General features: G+C 40.3%; 1 protein-coding gene across 3 annotated transcripts in view; it reads left to right on the forward strand.

The window, feature by feature from the left end:
- Positions 1-18,973, forward strand: part of cadm2a (cell adhesion molecule 2a) — a 199,666-nt gene that overhangs the window by 132,657 nt on the left and 48,036 nt on the right. For 2 of the 3 annotated variants that reach the window (XM_079355276.1, XM_079355278.1), the window contains exon 2: positions 7,722-7,748. The exons of the other annotated variant lie outside the window; for it this stretch is intronic. In XM_079355276.1, coding sequence (XP_079211402.1) covers positions 7,722-7,748 — 27 coding nt within the window. The remainder of the gene's footprint in view (positions 1-7,721; positions 7,749-18,973) is intronic. 3 annotated transcript variants of the gene reach the window in all.

Consider the following 18,973-nt stretch of genomic DNA (forward strand, 5'->3'; position numbering starts at 1 on the left):
CTTTTTATTTATTTTGTGTGGGAAGAGTTTGGTTGTTTGTGTGTTTCTAGACACCAATGTTGGTTAATTGGTGATTATTAGGCTTGTGCAAGAATCCAATAACATGACTTTTTAACCCCCAATCAGCTGTTTTATTCTTCTCCTACATTGGTCTGCAAATAAATTATATGTCATGGCTAAAGGAAAGCTGCTGAGTTTACAGTGTGTGCATGTACATGTCTGAGATGCATACACGTGTGTTTATGTGTGTGTTGATGCATGCTGTGACCTTTCCTATAGAATAGATGTAAAGTTGTGTGACAGTCCAGCTGCAGACTGAAAAAAAAAGATGCTGTCACTGAGCCCTCGTACTCGAACAAACATGCAGGCTTCTAGTCGTTCCTAGTTCACTTTCAGTTTGGAACCAACACTAGCGTAAGCTTTCTTATAAGCGCTGGTGTTTATAAAAAAAAAAAAAAAACTGTGCGTGTTGATAGTTGTTTTTTTATATGCGGTATTGCACATAACCAGAATAACAGATGAGCTGACTTCATGTAAATGGTTAAACCCATGCTCTAGTGTAAAGTATTCATGAGTGTACATTTTCCTTCACATCTGCTCTCGAAATATTGTCATAATAAATAACCATGACCAATATGCCTCGAGAAGAGATTAAGTACCGTCTCCATAATATATCTCCTTTGTACTTACATGGAATAAAAAACAATCGAACAGAGGAACAATCTATATTCAAACAAGCAACGGATACGAACAGAAGATCTTGATTTGTGACACAAAAGGGCACACGTGTAACCAGAGACGAGAAGCATTAGGAAAGAAGTGAAGAGCTACTGCATGTGTCAAACAGAGAGCCTCCCATCCCTCCTCTTGTATAACGTAGCATATGGTGTTGCATTGGCTTGGATATACCCTGCTTTAGTCAGGGGGAGTCCTTGGTTGCCGTAGGGCATGAAGCAGATGTGCGGAGAAATATTTCATGACTTTGGCTATTTATGTCTGACTCGTTCTATGTTGTTTCCATTTACCTAATAAGTATTACCAACTAAAGAAAGGATAGCCACATAAATGTCCTTTCATGCCGTCCGTCTGTGAAACATATAGAGTAGCTTCAAAAACCCTCCTTATTCATCTCATACTCAAAACAGTTATTTTCAGTTGCTGTCACTTTAAGGCCCCCCGTTCCTACAGTACATGTGCCTCATTTTTTTCGGGAGGACTGCCCTTGTTTGCTGGCAGAACAGCCAATGTCGAAGGCTCCGGCAGTCTGCAAGAGGCTTGAAACGGTCCGGTGAAAGTTTTCGTTTTTTTCGGGAGACTCTCTGTGTGTTTAATAGGACAAGCCGTTTATTGCATTCTACAGACTTACTCCAACATATATGTTCACCTCATGGTCTAAAACGTTGCCCACTTTTAGTGTGGCCTTCCAGCACTGTAACACCATGGGTGATTTTTAAAAATGGGGATCAGCATGTTAGTTCAACTTGAACTTGTTACACTTCCCTTTATCCCTTTTCTGTTATACAGTCACGTAATCTTGCCATATAACTGCCAACATAACAACAGGGCTCAAAGTGTTAACACTCCTTTACATTTGCTGTCCTCTGCGTTTACTATTCTAAGCTGCAGCCCTTTGACTGAGCAATAAACCTGTGAATCCTGCAAGTCATTTTCTTTGTGTAATGCCATCGGAAGAAGCCCAGATTGTCATTAACACGACACAGAAGAAGGATGAGATCATCCTTCTTCGTTTGAAACCTCTTTTACTTTTCTCAAACATTACCAGAGCTGATCCCATGTTCTCCTGAATTATTCTGAAGTTCTGGACCTCTTTCAAATTCAAGCAACCACTCAAAGTATTTAATATGTAACACTTTTAAGTGCATCTATCTTTGGAAGCTGGCATTGTGTAAACAGTATTTGACTTCTTTCAGATACTTTCATAGACTCTTGTTTTCACTACATGAGTTGATAACTGTATTGTACATAAAGCCAAAAACAGGCTCGGGGTCCAGATTGCCTTGTGTCATTCACTCAAGCTGTGCTGATGGTGACTCACCAGATTTAGTTATTCTCAGAATGAAACAGGAAAAAAAAACTGGAATGCATTCGTAGAAAAACTACAAACAGCTTTGTAGTTCCATTTTTAGTAAGAATGAGGCAAATGTTATTAATAGTGTGTACAGTGTGTGTCATGGACACGTGTGCGTCTTTAAATCTGTACGTGTGTCTTTTGTGTGTGTTTTATCGGTGTGACTTTGCAGGGCATGTTTGTGTAATTTAGTTAAGATGCGGAAATCAAATATGGCTGATTCAATGACAAACTAAACAGATGTGTGTGTCTGTGTAATGAGAGAAAACAAAGGCGAGGTAGACAGATCTAATAAAGCTGGCTGTATAGTCGCAATAAGCTGAGTTATGGAAGCTTGATTTCATCCATTAACACTGTTAACCACACGTTATTACCTTAAGATGAATTAAGAGCCTTTAGAAAAGGCTTTGTGAAATCAAATAGCATTTGAATACATTTGCAGATAAATCAAACACGACTTGAATACATGTTATTGCATTCATGCAGAGTTTTTGTATATGCCAATAATCCTCTTGAATTCAAAATTCACAGACATGTCTGCAGAGCTCCCCCTTTGTTTGTGTCTATTTTCCTTGATTTTTTTTTTTTTTTTTTTTTTTGACGCTCTTGTGCATGCTCTCTTGGATTGATGGCTCCATGTACGGCCAAGTCGTAAGGTGACAAAGAGTGTGTAAAGGTTTTACAGCAATCTGCTCACCGGTGGCGTGTTGGTTGGATTCCAAGGGCCTGGAGTACATCAAACATACGGCAAAACAGCTGCTGCCGTACGAAAGATAAGCTAAACTCTCCATCATGCTATGTGACAGCAGTCAGAGCCGCGCTACACACATCCATCTCCATAGGCTTTTCAGTGGATGTCAGACTCTGAATAAATCTGGCACTGTGAAAAAGGTAGCCCAAGGGGGGAAGGGGAAAAAGAAGAGGAGATATGTGGGTTAGGAAAGGGTTAATAAGGATGCAAAATGAATTTTAAAAAATGTGAATGAGATACCTGAAATAGGAGAACTTGAAGGGATGATAAGAGGGAAGGGGAAGAAAAGAGGAAAACAGGACGGGTGTTGCAATTGTACACATGTCGTCCCAGGAGACTTATCGCCTGAGGGAATACCATGATCACTGCTATGTGTGTGTGCGTGTGTGTTTGTGTCACGGTAGGTGGTGTCTGTAGAAACTATCACACAGTTTATTTATGATGGCTCCCCGCTGAAAGTCACAGTGGCAGAACAAGCTTCTTACACGTCTGAGCTTGTCACTTCCACCACCATTCACTCGCTCACATTTCATTCTCTCAGATAAACTGTTTGCAAACACACAGTGCTGAAACCAATAACCCTTTAGGCTTTAGGTTCAAGGTTGTGAAAGAAGATGCTTCATGTGTGTATTATAATGATTTATGTTCTTGAAATTCAAAATAAAACACTGGCAAATTATTTTAAAAGCAAGGTATCACCTGGTATGTGTCATCATCTGTTGGAAATATACATTTTGATCTGTAAAGACAAATTGCTATTTAGCTGAAACTGAGTTCTCCTCTGTCAATGTCAGTGGGTTTTCAGCTTCTGTGAAGAATGTGCCACTTGTTGATCCAGTAGCTGTTTTCCTTGAGGACCACGATGAACCAAAAACATCGGTTCGACATGCTGTTTGACGATACCTCATGAAAGCATGAGCTCTCCTCCAGTGACACACCTCCAACCCCCCTTCTTCATGTTGCTGAGAAGGAGTTACGAGCAGAGGCGCGGCTTGTCAGGAGGCAAGGCAGGCAACTGCTTGGGGTCCCAGGCCAGTAGGGGGCCCCCAAGGGCAGATAAACGCTTAACCCCAGCAGTGGCTCATATTGTAAAACGTTTGCAATGACAGTAGGAACCGACCTGTAATACAATGTGAGAGTTCGCACTCATATGACTGAATGATGCCCATCTAGCCGTAAATATAGGGTAGAGACAGTTTTATAACATTACTGCTAATAAAATGTGTTGGTGTCAGATTATTGATCTCATAATGGGGACTAACGTTGTTTGTGGGGGGGCCTTGTCAATTTTTGCCTCGGGCCCCAACAGACTTCAGAATCGACAAGCAGGGGACAAAAATCTTCCTTGGCTGCAACTGCCTGCGGCCTGTACTGTTGTGTTAGCCCGCCAGTGTTAGCATGTACCGTTAATGACCGTGAATGCTAAAAATGCTAACATTCAAATAGGCAGTTAGTACGTCATTAATCTTTTTTATAATCCTTGACTAAAACAGCCTTTATACACAAGGGGGGGAGCCAGGGGGGGCCTGTCTTTATAAACCTGATGTAAACACGGCTCTGGCAACAACATAGCTCGCGGGACTAGCACCCCACATTGTAGACAGTTGTGACGCTAACTATTTAAATAGGATATACTTGATCTCTGATATATATATATATATATATATAGTCTTTGGGGAAAATCTTCTCTATACACTTTACTATGAAAGATTCTCTTGACAATGTCACTTTCACTGTTATATAACAAAAATGAAATTAAAGGTACATTAAGTGTCTTCTGACCACAAGGGAGCAGACAAGAGTGATACAATTATGGAGAGTATTTTTGACTATGTTAGAGAAAACAACAACTTAAAGAAGTTACACAGGAAGAGAAAAACAACAACCACCCCATAACCAACAACAGCATCAGACCCCCCAATATTTCTTTAGGCCTGTTAAAAACACTAATGCAACAGTGTTGTTTTGATTTTTTACGTGGTCAGCAATAGTTACTACTTTTTATTTTCTTATTTTCATCTTAATAGATAGATAGATGTACTTTAGTGATCTTAAAGATCAAAAATGTGTAAACTGTATTCCACTTTATGCCATATAGTGCACATTACAAAAACATTGATTGAGACAATTGATGACCTAATATTACATCATTTAAAAAACATTCTTTTTTAAATTTCAAAATCTACCAAATTTGACACAATTGAAGTAAAGGTAGAATCAAATTGCAGCGAATTAGGTCAAGATAGCCCTTTGTATGGGAAAAATAGGCCAATTGGATCCCATTCAGGCTCCTGTTTTTTTGGGTTCTTTACTATATTCAGTTCAATCAGGAGTTCTGAGAGCATATGAGAGGTGGCCATTGTGTCATGGATTGGGAATACTCTGCTCATGGCATGGTAAAATGGGGGAATGAGAAAGGGGTATAAAAATCGTTTTATTCAATTTATGTTTGCCAGGACTTAGAAAACTGTTGTGTCGGTTGCCTGGTAACTGTATTACAGAAATGCAAGTGCAGAGGGAGAGAGTATAGTGAATATAGTTCCCACCATTTTTCTCTTTTCTTTCTTTTTCTCTTTATCTCTGTAGCTGCATATGAATTCCACTGTTGAAATATACACTGTTTTTTCCATCTTTTGTCTCCAGGTTCCTCCTTTTATTTTATTTTTTCACACTGGCTTGGAAAGATCACAGAGCCACAGTTGTGACAGGAAACCCGTACCTTGACAAGTGGGATGAAAGGAAGGAGTAGGGTGAGGTCAGACTTTGCTGAGGGAATCTTTCACAAAGCCATCAGTCTCATGGAGAAAGAAGCTTCGGTGGAGACGTGACACTCGCTGCCCTGTTCCTCTGTCGGCCCATCTCCCTCCTGACCAGTTTCACAGCTGCACGGTGTGAAGTTTTTACCTGCTGGATGTGTGACAGAGGGGAATAGTGCTGCTTTGTTTTCATGAGAATCTTACTTTTTACTGTTTCTGCGTTTTGCTCCTCATTCAGCGCATATGGTGTGGCAGAAATTAATTCGGAAATTCACTAAAACATGCAAGAACATAATCAGTTTTTCTTTTTTCCCTTTCACACATCCACACTGTATATATCTCGCACCTTTGAACAAGCTGTGAATTGTGGTAACAAAACATAATCGTCTCTATCAGCCAGTGAAAATTGGCTATCAGGATTTGATGACACTCGAATATAAAATAAACAAATCTGTTTGTGAGAGTTGGAAGTTTGGCTGGACTCATCAGCAGCTGGCTAGCTTCTCTCGCAGCGCTTGCAATGAATCTATTTTCATATTCTACATTCCTTGTGTACAGGGCTGGGAGTGAATTATTAATCTATAATCGAAAAAGAAAACACAATAATCTTTATAACTTGCTGATGCGGCACCTGCGGTTACATTCTCTTTGTTCTTTCGCTCTCGTTCATTTTTCAGGCTTTGTCTCTAGAGCTGTTCAGGTTTTCAGGCTCACTGGAGGCATTCCAATAGATCCATCAATTTGGCAAAGCAGTATGTGTGAAGCATAAGACTCATTCCCTGGGGATACACGCGCAAACACATCGACACACATGCTTGATAATAGAGAATCTACATGTACTGTATGTTGTTTATTCGCCTCTGTGCTGATTTTAAGCCGCAGGTTGTCTCAGAGGTGATGCTGTTGTTGTTTGCTTCCCTATATTGTGTCTCTCTTTGTTTTGTTTTTTTATGCCTGGATGCAGTACATACAGTAAGGCCTGTATAGATTTCACCAATCTGTGCACTGAACCTTCACGTATCATGTTATACACTCTGCCAGACTACAGTCCTGTCCGTGCTCCTCCTCACTGATTACAGTGCTGTCAGTCATAAGCTAATATGAAGCTTGCATGCATTCATGCGTGTACTCATGACTGCAGTCTGTCCTCAACATACACAACCTAAAGACACTTCCGACAACAGCAACAAAGCTAAATGCATATCACCTAAAAATAAAGTTAACTAACCATTAAATGTTCTGAAAATGTGAAATATCCACTAGAGTCAAATAATAGCACACTATTCCAACATGTAATATTTATTTATTTTTATTCATTTTTTGTGCTGGATCACAACACAAGTACTTACGATATGTTACTTTAAGGACCTTGGGCTTAGTTAAATCAAGTTCAGCAAGAAACAAAGAGAATGTACAATTGAACAGGTGGACTGACAGACAAAGGAAAGGGAGATGGAGACAGACAGAAACAGAGAGGAAGGGAGGCAGACAATGTCAGGGAGATGGGGATAACAGACAAACAGACAGATTGTAAAGGAGACAGACTGACAGTGTGAAAGACATGGAGGCTAAAAGACAGACGGACAGACAGACAGATAGAGAGACAGGCAGGCAGGCAGGCAGGCAGGCAGACAGACAGACGTGATTTTAGAAAGACAGACAAACATGTGTTTTATATTAGCAATGACAAACAATGATAATGTATAAGACCTGGAATAATAACTGCAGCTCTTTACTGCTCAACAACTCGATCTGTACAGTAGGCCCATGTTCTTATGGGTCTTGTGAGCTCATTAGAAAGCAGCAAGCCTCCTCACATCATCCAGATGATGCGACGCGGCTAATTAAAAGGTGCCACGTTGTTAGGTCTCAATCTGCTGATGAGCTAAATCAGGACATTTTCTTTCAGGCCTGAACGTACGCTGCCAAGTTTCAGCACTCATGATTGACGTCCAAGATAAAGACACGTTTCTGCATTGACGCAGATCCAGGCATACGGTTGTCTTCCTATAGTTATCTAATCACTTCCTCTGTCTTTTGTCTTTGTTCTTTTCTCTCTCTTTTTTTCTGGCTTCTGCCTCTCTTGCTGTCCTTCCCACCCCTCTTGTCTTCTTGTGGACTCCAGTGATGGCGTCAAAAGGCAAAGCACGAGGTGAGTCATGGCTGCTGTGCCTTTAGCTCAGCCTGACAAAAGCTAATGTCTGAAACAACATGTTTTTTATTTGAAGAAAAAAAAACTGATGTTTCAGTATGTTTGCTTTTATTCTCTTAGTTTTGTTTTGTTGTGCTTGGCATAGTTCCAAATAGTCATCCTTGTTGTGCAGTAGTTTTTTTTTAAAGATTTTGCCATTCGGCAATTTCCAATGTCATTCCAGATTTCAGATCATCTTTTTTGATTTGATAGATTTCTCAGTGTGTTTTAGCAAACACATTGTGCTTTGTTTGTCACTTCTGACATCGCTTCTGACATTGCTTGCAATCAGAATGTCTTTGTGCTATCAAATGAGAATGCTGCAGCATAACGCTCATCTTAGTGCCTTTTTTTTTTTTTTTTTTTTTTTTGCTAGTGAATTATTCCAGCTCATAAACACTGAAGAGGACGGTCCGAGGTCGTAAGATTAATAATGAAGGATTTGATTGTGTTATATTGCCCTTTACCACTGCCAGACTCTGCAAAGGTGGCAGTAAATTACAATGATAGAAATCTTCCCCTTCATTCTCTGTCTGCAGGATGGAAGAGAGGACAGATTTTAGATCAGAGAGAGTTTGAAAGAAGAGGCAGAGTGCTTTCCTGAGAGGAGATAACATGATTTCTTTCAGCCACGTGCGTGCTGCTCCAAATCAAGAATCTTGTCAACAACGACTGTAATCTCGTTCTGTTTACCATCTATTGTTGCAATAGCACAGAGTTTCAATATGTAGTTGCATCTGGAACAGATGTGATAAGTCAAAGGATTGTGGACATAAGATTGAAGACAACATTTGCATCTAAACGTATTGAATTCTTATTGTTAAAATGTAACATTTGGGGCTAATGATTCATTTTTTTTTTTGTTTTTTTAAGGTTTATTTTTGGCCTTTTTGCCTTTATTGATAGGACAGTGGATAGAGTCGGAAACAGGGAGAGAGTGGGGAGAGACATGCGGGAAAGTGGCCACAGGCCGGACGCGAACCCAGGCTGCCCGCGCGAGGAGCAAAGCCTCGCAACATGGTGCGCGCGCTGCCGCTGCGCTATCGGCGCCACCTAATGATTCATTTTTAAAAAAGATATTTCCTTAAACGTACAAGTAGAATCTTCTATTGGAAATGAAACAGCCTATAATTAATACTGATGTGTTCACATGGAATTGGTTGTTCCAGTTTTGACCAGGGTTTTTAAGTATCCTGTATTACTGTTTACACATGTAAACGTGATATCCCAATTTTGAGAAACCCCAATTTCGCTACCTGGAGAAAGGTAACCAGTTATGATGGAATGTATGCGCCTTACTCTGGTTTGTGACAGCTGCTGACCACCTGCCCAGGTGCCTTAGCCAAGCGATGTATCAGCAAAACAAAGATGGCAGCAGCAAACAGAGTCTTACTTCTGTTGGGATGAGCAAACAGAGTTCTGTCCTTTGATAATGAAAGAATTAAATTTAATGGGAAGTTAAGATGGAAGAAGGCATCAAAATGCCGGGCTACAGGACGCCGGTTTCCCAACACATTACATGTTTCACATCTGCAACGCAATGTTGGCATTAAGTAGTGCTAAGCCCACAATTAGCCACAGTCTTATTTTTCTACGATTTCAAAATTGCAGTGTTTTGTGTATGATGTGATATCTGTGTACATGTAAACACCACATCTTGTTTAAGATCAAAACCCCGAAATGGCTGAATACATAAGTCCATGTTGACACGCTATGTGACAAGCAAGATAATCTGTGGCCTTAGATAATTACCAACATTTAGATTCTTCTTTTAAGTATGAGATTTGATTAGATTGTCAATGTTTAGCATGCACACCAAAGTTGCCACATGTAACATATTTTGTTATTGTCTTCTCCAGACAAAAAAGAACAAATCAAATCAACTGATAAGAATGGTGAAGATGCTCCTTTCTATTCCTTTCCTGTTCTGGATAATCTATAGTTTCTCTGAACAAGCAAATCCCCTGAAGTCAAGGATTATGGACCTCACTCTCTTCCATTTTTCTTTCTTTTTTTTTTCTTTTGTTGGCATGTACTTTTGAATATGGTGCTTCCTTTTTAAGGGCCCTGGATGTTAAAATGAGACTATTTCCCAGCGAATTTGTCATCATTGTCTGCCTGGCAGAAAATACAGTGGTCTGCTCAAAGAAAACTGCTGCTTCGACATTAAACAGTACACCAACCACAGTGTATTCCTTGTGTAGTGTAGTGCTTGAAGCTAATTTCATCATTTTAAAAACAGCTTGTTTTGGATGGATTAGCTATATAAGCTTATGTCAAAACCTTCCTGCCTCTACACCATACTGTGTCCCTTTCTGCCTCCTTCTATTTCTTCTTCTCCTCCTCAGCAGAAGCCTTATCATCAACGTCAAATGTTTCTCCATACTGCACCTCATGATGTTTTTTCCTGCTGAGTGTGAACGTAATTTTTCAATTAAAACGCCACGCTGCACGGCCAACATCCCTCCAGCTGCTTTTGTTTGATTGTTAGATCTCCACTCATCCACTCTTGACCCCCTCCTCTCTTCAAAGGTAGCCACAACCTGACTATCCTTGTTTCCTATCTCCCTGTGACAGTATAGAAAATCCATCCCAACATTAACGGCTGGAGCAGAGGATGTGTAGATCAGAGTCGAGCACATGTCTCCCCTCTGCCTCTTAGCGTTATAATGAGGCGATTGGTCGGAAACCATACCAAGCCAGATAAGATTCATGCTGATCAGTGGGCAGATAAAGGCTCGGTTCACCTCAAAGCACTGGCTAACCAGCGTGTGTGTGAATAATAGAGGGAAAAACATGTATGTGACTGATGTACTGAGTGGCTGTTTAAGGTTTTTTTCTCTTTTTTTTGCACAATTCTTTTGGGGGAAACAACAGCAAAGATGAATTTCCTGTCAGCTGTTTTTTTTTTTTTTTTTTTTTACACTGATGGATGATTTATTGTGAGCTATTTTTAGATAATGTCACAACATTATGCCATCATCATATGGGGAATTGAAATCAGCATAAAAAAGAGACAGGGACGACGACTGCAAATTAGTCTTGGCTCGTAGTCCTTTATATTTCTATTGCACTTAATTAGATGTAGCAATGCCCACATATATCTTTCCTGACAAATCAATTGAGAACGAATAAATAAAAGACCTCATTAAACACAAGATACGGCATCTGAACAACATGTTTGTGTCGGTGAACACCTGGTATGAAGTCACCTTTAACCTATGCCCTTTGGAAATGAATGCTGTTTTTCCACCAAAGATGTGAACAGATTTTTGTTTCCAATTTTTTGATCTATAATTGATTTTTTCTGAGGCTTGTGTAGCATTTTTTTTTTTTTTTGTATATTCTGTTTATTACATTTTTAGTTTTCACAGAAACAAGAACACAAACATTACACAGTGAACAAACATTAATGCTGCAACAACAACAATAGAGCTGCGAGACTGGTCCATACAATAAAGTATGTGGCATTCACTGCACAGTGAGATAATGCGTATTTGCCCATACTATATGGTGAGTTCATGATCAAATCCAAATCAAACCCGTGTCCTCTGTTCAGCGATAAAAAAAGAATAAGTAAAAGAAAATAGAGTTAACAATTTAAATCCAGATTATAATTCAGTCCCAGACGTTCCAGTGGCTTCCTCCATTCCTGTAGAAAAAGATGAGTCCTTCCTTTGATGCAATGTCCAAGTTTTTCCAGAGTCACAACCTCTGAGATCAGAGATTTCCACACAGAGATAGAAGGAGGGTCCTCTCCAACCCACTTTACCATTATAGCTTTTCTTGCTAGCATTAAAAGCGACTTGTGAAGCATTTTTATAAAGGTGCAATATGTAACTTTGTCAAGTTGTGTTTAAAATGAGTACTACAATCCAAACAAAACATAGACTAGAGCTGTATTATGAAAATATCTAACATTTTGGAAAATTAGCACCATGTAACTCTTTCTTAGGGAAGGTAAATAACTGTAGGACTATGAAGGATACATACTGTAAGGGAATATGCAAGTTCTGGAATTAAAATAAAACATCCTTTTAAATGTGACCTTTCAGAGGGATTTCTTAAAAAATAGAAGAAAGAGATATCTAGATTCCTGACAGGATGTGCTAAAATGTTCACACGCTGAGTTGGAGTGGTCTTAGTATTTCTTTGACATGATATCTTCAGTGTTCGTCCTGCCACTGTGGAATCCTGACCCGGAGTTGCAGAAGAAGATCATTGAAGAAAAGGAAGTGTGACACTGAAGCCAAATGTTAAGAGCTGTTTTTAAAACCAGCTCTCTTTTTTTTTTTTTTTGGCGCTTAGTGAATCTTTCAGCTGCTCCCCGGGGCGGGAGGCATTTCCCCAGCTCTCTTAAATGAGAAGTACATGTCAACACATCACCACACATTAGAAAAATCACACTGTGGCATGTTGGTTTGGGGAGTGAGGGAGTTTTTGGTGGCAGCTGTGATTAGTCTGATTTCTCCAATGGATGCCACCCTTGCCTGGGATCATCCTGCCTTCACACCCTGTGTGAAAGCATTAGAAAGGAACTGCAGATGCAAGCAGCAGGATAAAAAGGAGAAATTAAGCACATTTCTGCTTGAGAAAATGTTGGAATTTGAATAGCATCAACTTTGGATTCCCTGACCTTGTACTTTTTATGACATTTAATTTACAAAACCTACTAAGCCAGCCAGCGTGACTGACTTCTAATATTGCTTTGCTATTTCTTGGCCTTATATTGAAAGAGGGAATATAGAGTGGAATATTTTGGGGCTGCTGGATACGTAGCCAAAGCTTTGCCTTCTGTGTCCTTGTACAGCTGAAACTGGAACAGTGAGACTCTCAGATTTTACTAATGCTGAAAAGGATCAACTGAAAATGACATAAAGTGCAGATCGCAATGCTCATTCTCAGGCAATGGGCTATCCACAACCAACACCTGCACGAAAAAAAAAACACACAAAGAAGAACACAGTGAAATGCACTTAGCTTAATTTTGATGCAAAAATCAGGGCTGCATTATTTAAGCATTTCTCCGATGCCTGCTCAGAAAATCAATGAAAAAAGGATATTTCTTTGACTGTACACACTGCTAAGGTTTTTTTTTTTTTCTGTGCTTGCTCAAGTTGTGTTTTCTCACCCTTATTTCTTTCTTTCACTTATGTGTCAAAATATGTACTCTTGTTTGTACAAACCTCAGCCTCTCTCCCAGCTTCTTCTGCTTGCTTCTTTGCCAGCTGGAAGAAAGAGATGTATGATGTATTTATGAAGCCAGCTTTACCTCTAACATGAAAACCATGAGCTGTCTGCCCTTGGCTCAGAAAGGAAAACGAGATGGCTGAACATTCTGGACCAAGCGTGTCTGATCTTGGGCAGCTTACACACAGAGACCGGGCAGAGGTTTTTATCTTTGCCCTTTAGATTGATGTGACTGAATCAAGGGCAGGGATACTGGGCAAATGATATCACTGTCTGGGTCCCCAATTTAAAGTCAGTATGTGGGTCTTTAGAAATGATGTTATATAAGAGTTGCACAAAAGTTCATCTGTTACTGTGCTGCTTTTCATCAAAAAAGAGAAGGAGAAACTGCTGTGTGCTCTGGCATGTTTGTGTCTTGTAACACTTTGTACATAAAAGACGCTGCTATCAGAGGAGAGACTCTTACTGGTTGTTTTTGTCACTCCTTTGACAAGGTTCACACCTCATGATGCGGCAAGAGAAAAAAAAAAAAAAAAAAAAGCCAAAGAGGTTTCCGCTTTTCCCTCTGAGCATCTCATGCTTTGTCCTCCCTCTGTCACTCCACGCCACGCTTAAACAACACCTTGTAGACAGAGGTGATGGTGTGTTGATCCGACTCCTTGGGTCAAGTTGGGCGTCAAGTTTGGGATGGCAGCACCAACAGCTGCCCAGTCTAATTACTGTATGTAAATGGCGACAGCGCTGCCATAGCAAGCCTCTCTGGTGCTGGGTAATTAATTTCATATCTGCAGATCAGAAATGTCTGTCCTGAGGTGCTTGTACACCAGAGCTGAATACAAAGGTAGCCCCACCCTCTGCAGGGGTTGTATTCAATTTGCTCACAGCGGGAATCTTATCACTGTCAAAAGGGGAAGTTTAGATTGGAAATGTGCGCTCTTACACACACACACACACACACACACACACACACACACACACACACTGAGTTCACTCAGAGAAAGAAACAGAATAAAGCAGAAACATAGAAATCTCCATCACTGTGCTATTTGTATAATAATAATAAGATTTATGTATTTCATTCTAACTCATAGAGTTCAGTTTTGAAAAGGTCACTGAATAAATATTAAAACAAACATTATTACCCATTCTGCCAGCAGAGTATCAATAGATGAACGATGAACTATATAACACATGCAAAGTCTACTGATGTGTGAATCTGTATGTATCTGTCGGTTTATAAACGCAATTAGGATTAGAGAAATGTTATCGTAGAAGAACAGACAAAAATGTTTGAAATGTAGAAATGTTCATTTTGAGGTTTAAAAACAAAAACATGGTACAGTTTGGCACAAATAACAACTTTGAGTTCAAAAGTGCCCCTACAAAGCGTTTTGGATTTGCATCTTTCCTCAGGACATTGGTAGATCAACTTTAAAAATATCCATTTATTTTACAAAGGCAAGACACTTAAATAGTCTCCTTATTCTGACCACAATAACTTGAACAGTAATAATGTAATAAAAAAATTGCAACAGTGGGAGGGAGAGTCTCAGCTTCTGCTCCATAAAAATCTGCTAACAAGATTTTGCTATCCATATGATCAGCTCAAATTGGTTGTTACCCAGAGAAATATATAGTCATCCCTGCCTAAAAGTAATAGTAGCTCTGACTTTTTCCTTGGCAATTTTAACCTTGATCATGTGCTCTTAAATCGGTACATTTGTTTTGACCAAGGACCCTCTGTCAGAATTCAACGACAGCAGCTTGATGAGTTGTGATTGAGATGATAGAACTCTTGACCTTGTGCGGCATCTCCCCGCTGCTTGACACTCACTAAGAATCACTCAGTATGAGGAGCTTGTGTGTCTAACTGTGTGTCCACCTGGGTAACCTAGCAGACACTAACTGGTCATGGCAAAGCTGTCACTTCCTATGTAATCTTCTACACCTCCTCGAGAGATCCTGAGTGTGCTGTATTCTGTGTCAGTGTCTTTGAGGGTGCTGTCTAATGGTGCTAGTGCTTAAGGATGATAAACTCAACAGCAAGTATTTCTATGGCCCTTTTACCTTGTCCAAATAATACGAATGAATAAATAATGAATTATTACTTTGCCATCACTTCAAATATACTAACTGGAGTATTAAAAGGCAGCTCTGGTCTATTACAAGATGGTTCCTTAATAGGCTAGCAATGTAGGATCACTTTAGAGTGTAGTTTGTTGAGTACATATGTTACATTAAATGAAGCCTTACTACTTTATACTGAGGTTAGCCCCCATAAGATATAGCATGCTAAGCTATAGCAACATAATAAAATAAGCTAACTTTGTAGAAGCTTCTTGCTAATGTTTTAGCCATATTTACTTTCTTTCAATTTAAGCAACAATTTGTACTAACAACAATTATTTGGTTCTGGCCTTTTTGACAATCTCATCGTTGCCCTCATAGCCTTGTTTTTTTCCCAATCCAATGCTCAGAGAATTCTAAGCTTTTGTGGTCATCAAATGTCTTTATCAGAGCTAAAGTACAAAAAGTGTAGTTGATTCAGACAGCTGTGCTACAGGGAAATCTGTTGAAAAACTAGAAAGACTGCTACATAAAGGTGTAGCACTGCTGCTAGCGCTGCTACTTTTACTTTTACTGTTGCACTGCTACGGCTCAGCAAAGGAGAGCTAGCAGCATCATGTCAATTTGTCACATCAGTCTGTGTTCATTCTTAACCAGTCTTTTTGTATTGTGTTTAAATAATGTAGTCTACCAAAGTTAAAGCACAAACTTCCTTTATTACCAACATTACACTGTCTTTTAGGTTAGCCGTTGATTTGTTTACAACATTTCTGACTGCTTAAGCACTCTCTCGCTCTTTGGTGATTTTATAACTCATGGAAATGATGGCAATGTGAAAACAAGTTTATAAATTTAATGAACGTTAATGAAATCCCCAGTCTGCATTCATAAAGAATGCCCACCCGACCTAAAAGGGGAATCGGCTAATCAGAATGGTGGCCTGCTTCTATCTGCTGTAGTAATCTTGTATTCCCGACCATACATCACAGCTCTTCAGCTCAGTAGAGCTCCAGTCCTGGTGTAAAGGTCAGTAGCTCCAGGCTGTCCGTCTGTCTGCCTGCATCTCCCTCTTTTTCTCCGCTCCTTGAATGCCTAAATAAGAAAGGTTAGTAGACTCAGCTGGTCTTTCTTGAAAGGTCATGTCGGAGAGCAGACACAGAGCATCCAGGATGGTCTTATCTGCATCATTTGTGTGGTAGTTAGCTCTGGCAACTGGTACTGTGTGTTTGAAGGTGTTTTTTGAATATCTCTTCTGTCCACACTCGCTTTTTCTTTTTCTCTACATTTCATGTAATAGTTTTTATCTTCTTTTAATTGGATGCAGCACACATGCACTGTGTGTTCACAGGCACAAGTCCAAATAACTGCAGGGACCCTTTGCAACCAGCTTGATTATTAGCTGATGCATACACTGGTGGAGGGAGGCTGTTGAGTGGTCCCATTAAAACTTAAGATTCAGCTCATCTAGGGAGACAGCTGTGCGGAGAGGAGAGTATGAGAATGAGCTCTGGTTTAGTGTCTCTAGAGGAAATAATGATTTGCTATTTGTTTAGACGCAGCTGTAAACCACATTGCACCATCCCAAATGAATCAAGTCCCTATAGAATAAGCCATTTATGGTGACATATATATTATCCAATTCAGCCTAAATCAAGCAAAGCTAATTTCATTATGTCATTATATCGTAATGGCATGCAGATGAGGATGTTGTTGACCTGGCTTAGCCTTGGCTTGTCAGTCAAAGTAGAGGGCAATTAAAGTGACCTGGCTCTCCATGAGATATAGAGCACAATTGAGTGCAATAGAGGAGGTAGGACCAAGATAAATTCAAACGAGTGAGAAGCACAGAGAGAATATGAAAATGAGAGACAAAGAGAGTAGAAATGCCACCCTTCAGGGATCAACCCGAGGAGGAAATGTGACGGAAGGAGAGAGGGGGTGGGGGATTGAGTGGATTGGATGTGAACTGGAAAAGCTGGAGCAAGAAAGTAGGAGTTGAAGTGAGGGAAGGAACCTAAATATAGACATGGAAATCAGAAGAGAACAGCTGCCTCCTTCCCTCAAGAGATACATTAAAATCAGGTCTGGGTGGCCAGAGGGGAGAACGGGAGAACATACTCCACCGGCCAATTAAGCGCACAGAGCTCTGCACTGTTCTAATAGAACCATCATTGTGGCCCCTTCAGCCCTTTCGGTCCCTCTGGACTTGTAGCAGCAGCCACTGACGCAGGGATCAGGAAGAGGGATCCCCGGACTATTATGACTCTGTGTAGGCGCAAAGTCCATCCCAGGTTTGCTTATGAGAAACTCTTCACAGTGAAATTGTTGATTTAAGCTGCTCTGACACCAGTTTTCCTGCTCTTTAATTCATATTATTTTCCAACAACAGAACAATCAAAAACCAGCACCAGGCTTTAGCAAAAAATCACTATAATCTAGATAGGAATACTCAAAAGTGAGAAAAAAAGATATATAAAAAGATCTAGAGGTTAGGGGTCGCCGGTGGCGCAGCGGCAGTGCGCGCGACCCCACGTATTGAGGCTCAGTCCTCGCGCGCGGGCGGCCCGGGTTCGCGTCCGGCCTGTGGCCCATTTCCCGCATGTCTCTCCCCACTCTCTCTCCCCCTTTCCGACTCTATCCACTGTCCTCCCTCTACAATAAAGGCAAAAAAGGCCAAAAACAAATCTTTCAAAAAAAAAAAAAGATCTAGAGGTAAATAGAAATTCTTTGAGGAGAATATTTTGACACGTCTCTCACTTGTGTACACTCAATGAGAAGCTGCTTCATTCAGTGAATTAATACAAGTGTAAAAAAAAATGGGTCAGTTTGATTTTGAGAGTAGGGGAGCCTCTTCAGATGATTGTCCCCTGTTTCAAAACTCAGCAACGACAAACAGAAGAGAGGGATGCTATTCTAAAACCAGAATGCGACCTAATACAAACAAGATGAAACTGAATGCAGGGTAGGCTATGAGTAACAGCAAATGTAGTGCTAGCACAGCAGCTGCTTGCTCTGTTGGAGTGGCACAGAAGAACAGAGATCAGACGGTGTTTACTGTGATTCACAGTAGTATTGGTAGAAACAGTACTGGATGTAATAGTATTGGAATCTGGATCTGGATTGTCTCTTGCTGCATAGCACCGTTTCAATTATCTTAATATGTGTAGAAATATAAGAAATATTTCTCAAAATACTTATATACTTAGTTTTTTATCTTTTTCATATCTGTCTTGATTTCGTGTCTTGTGTTCATGTCTCATAACCCTGAATAAAAATCAGGATGGTTTATGCATTTTAGAGGCACCCATATTCCCCAAGGGACACGTTGCCCGTCACAAATGTCATGTTTTCTCATTCATCAGAAACACATCAATTTGAGAACAAACTAGCAGATTATATTCCACGGAGGAGTTTAGAACTGACAACAAGTGAGCATTCCCCTCGAGAGTGACACATCCACTGCAGTAAGGAGCTGAAATTATACACTCACAACTTTCCTCCAAAAAAAATCATCACCACTGTTTCAGCTTGGCAGTTAACCATTAACGTCTCTTTGTGGCCGCCACAAAAAGTGAAATGTATCACAGCGTGGTTGCAAGTCACCCGACTGCGCGAGCAAGAAAAATGAGAAAAATGTAAGTGATTTAAAGAGAGGAAGTGATAAAGCGAGGGAGGGCGGGCACAGGAGAACGGTAAATCGTTGGCAGATCATGCCTCATGCAAAACTTTCATGAATAAAACATATTTCAAGCCTCCCGTGGCTCGGATCCATTTTTCCTCCGTTTCCCTCCTCTTTCCCTCTCTATCTCTCGCACGCATGATTAACCTCAGGAGGCCTTAATCAACACTGGAAATGACCCGTGCTCCTTGACTTACCTCTCTGCACCTCTCCTTCCCCTCCTTCACCTCATCCCCTCTCCTCTCAACAC

Source organism: Symphodus melops (genome assembly GCF_947650265.1).
Source record: "Symphodus melops genome assembly, chromosome: 11".
NCBI classification, from domain to species: Eukaryota; Metazoa; Chordata; class Actinopteri; order Labriformes; family Labridae; genus Symphodus; species Symphodus melops.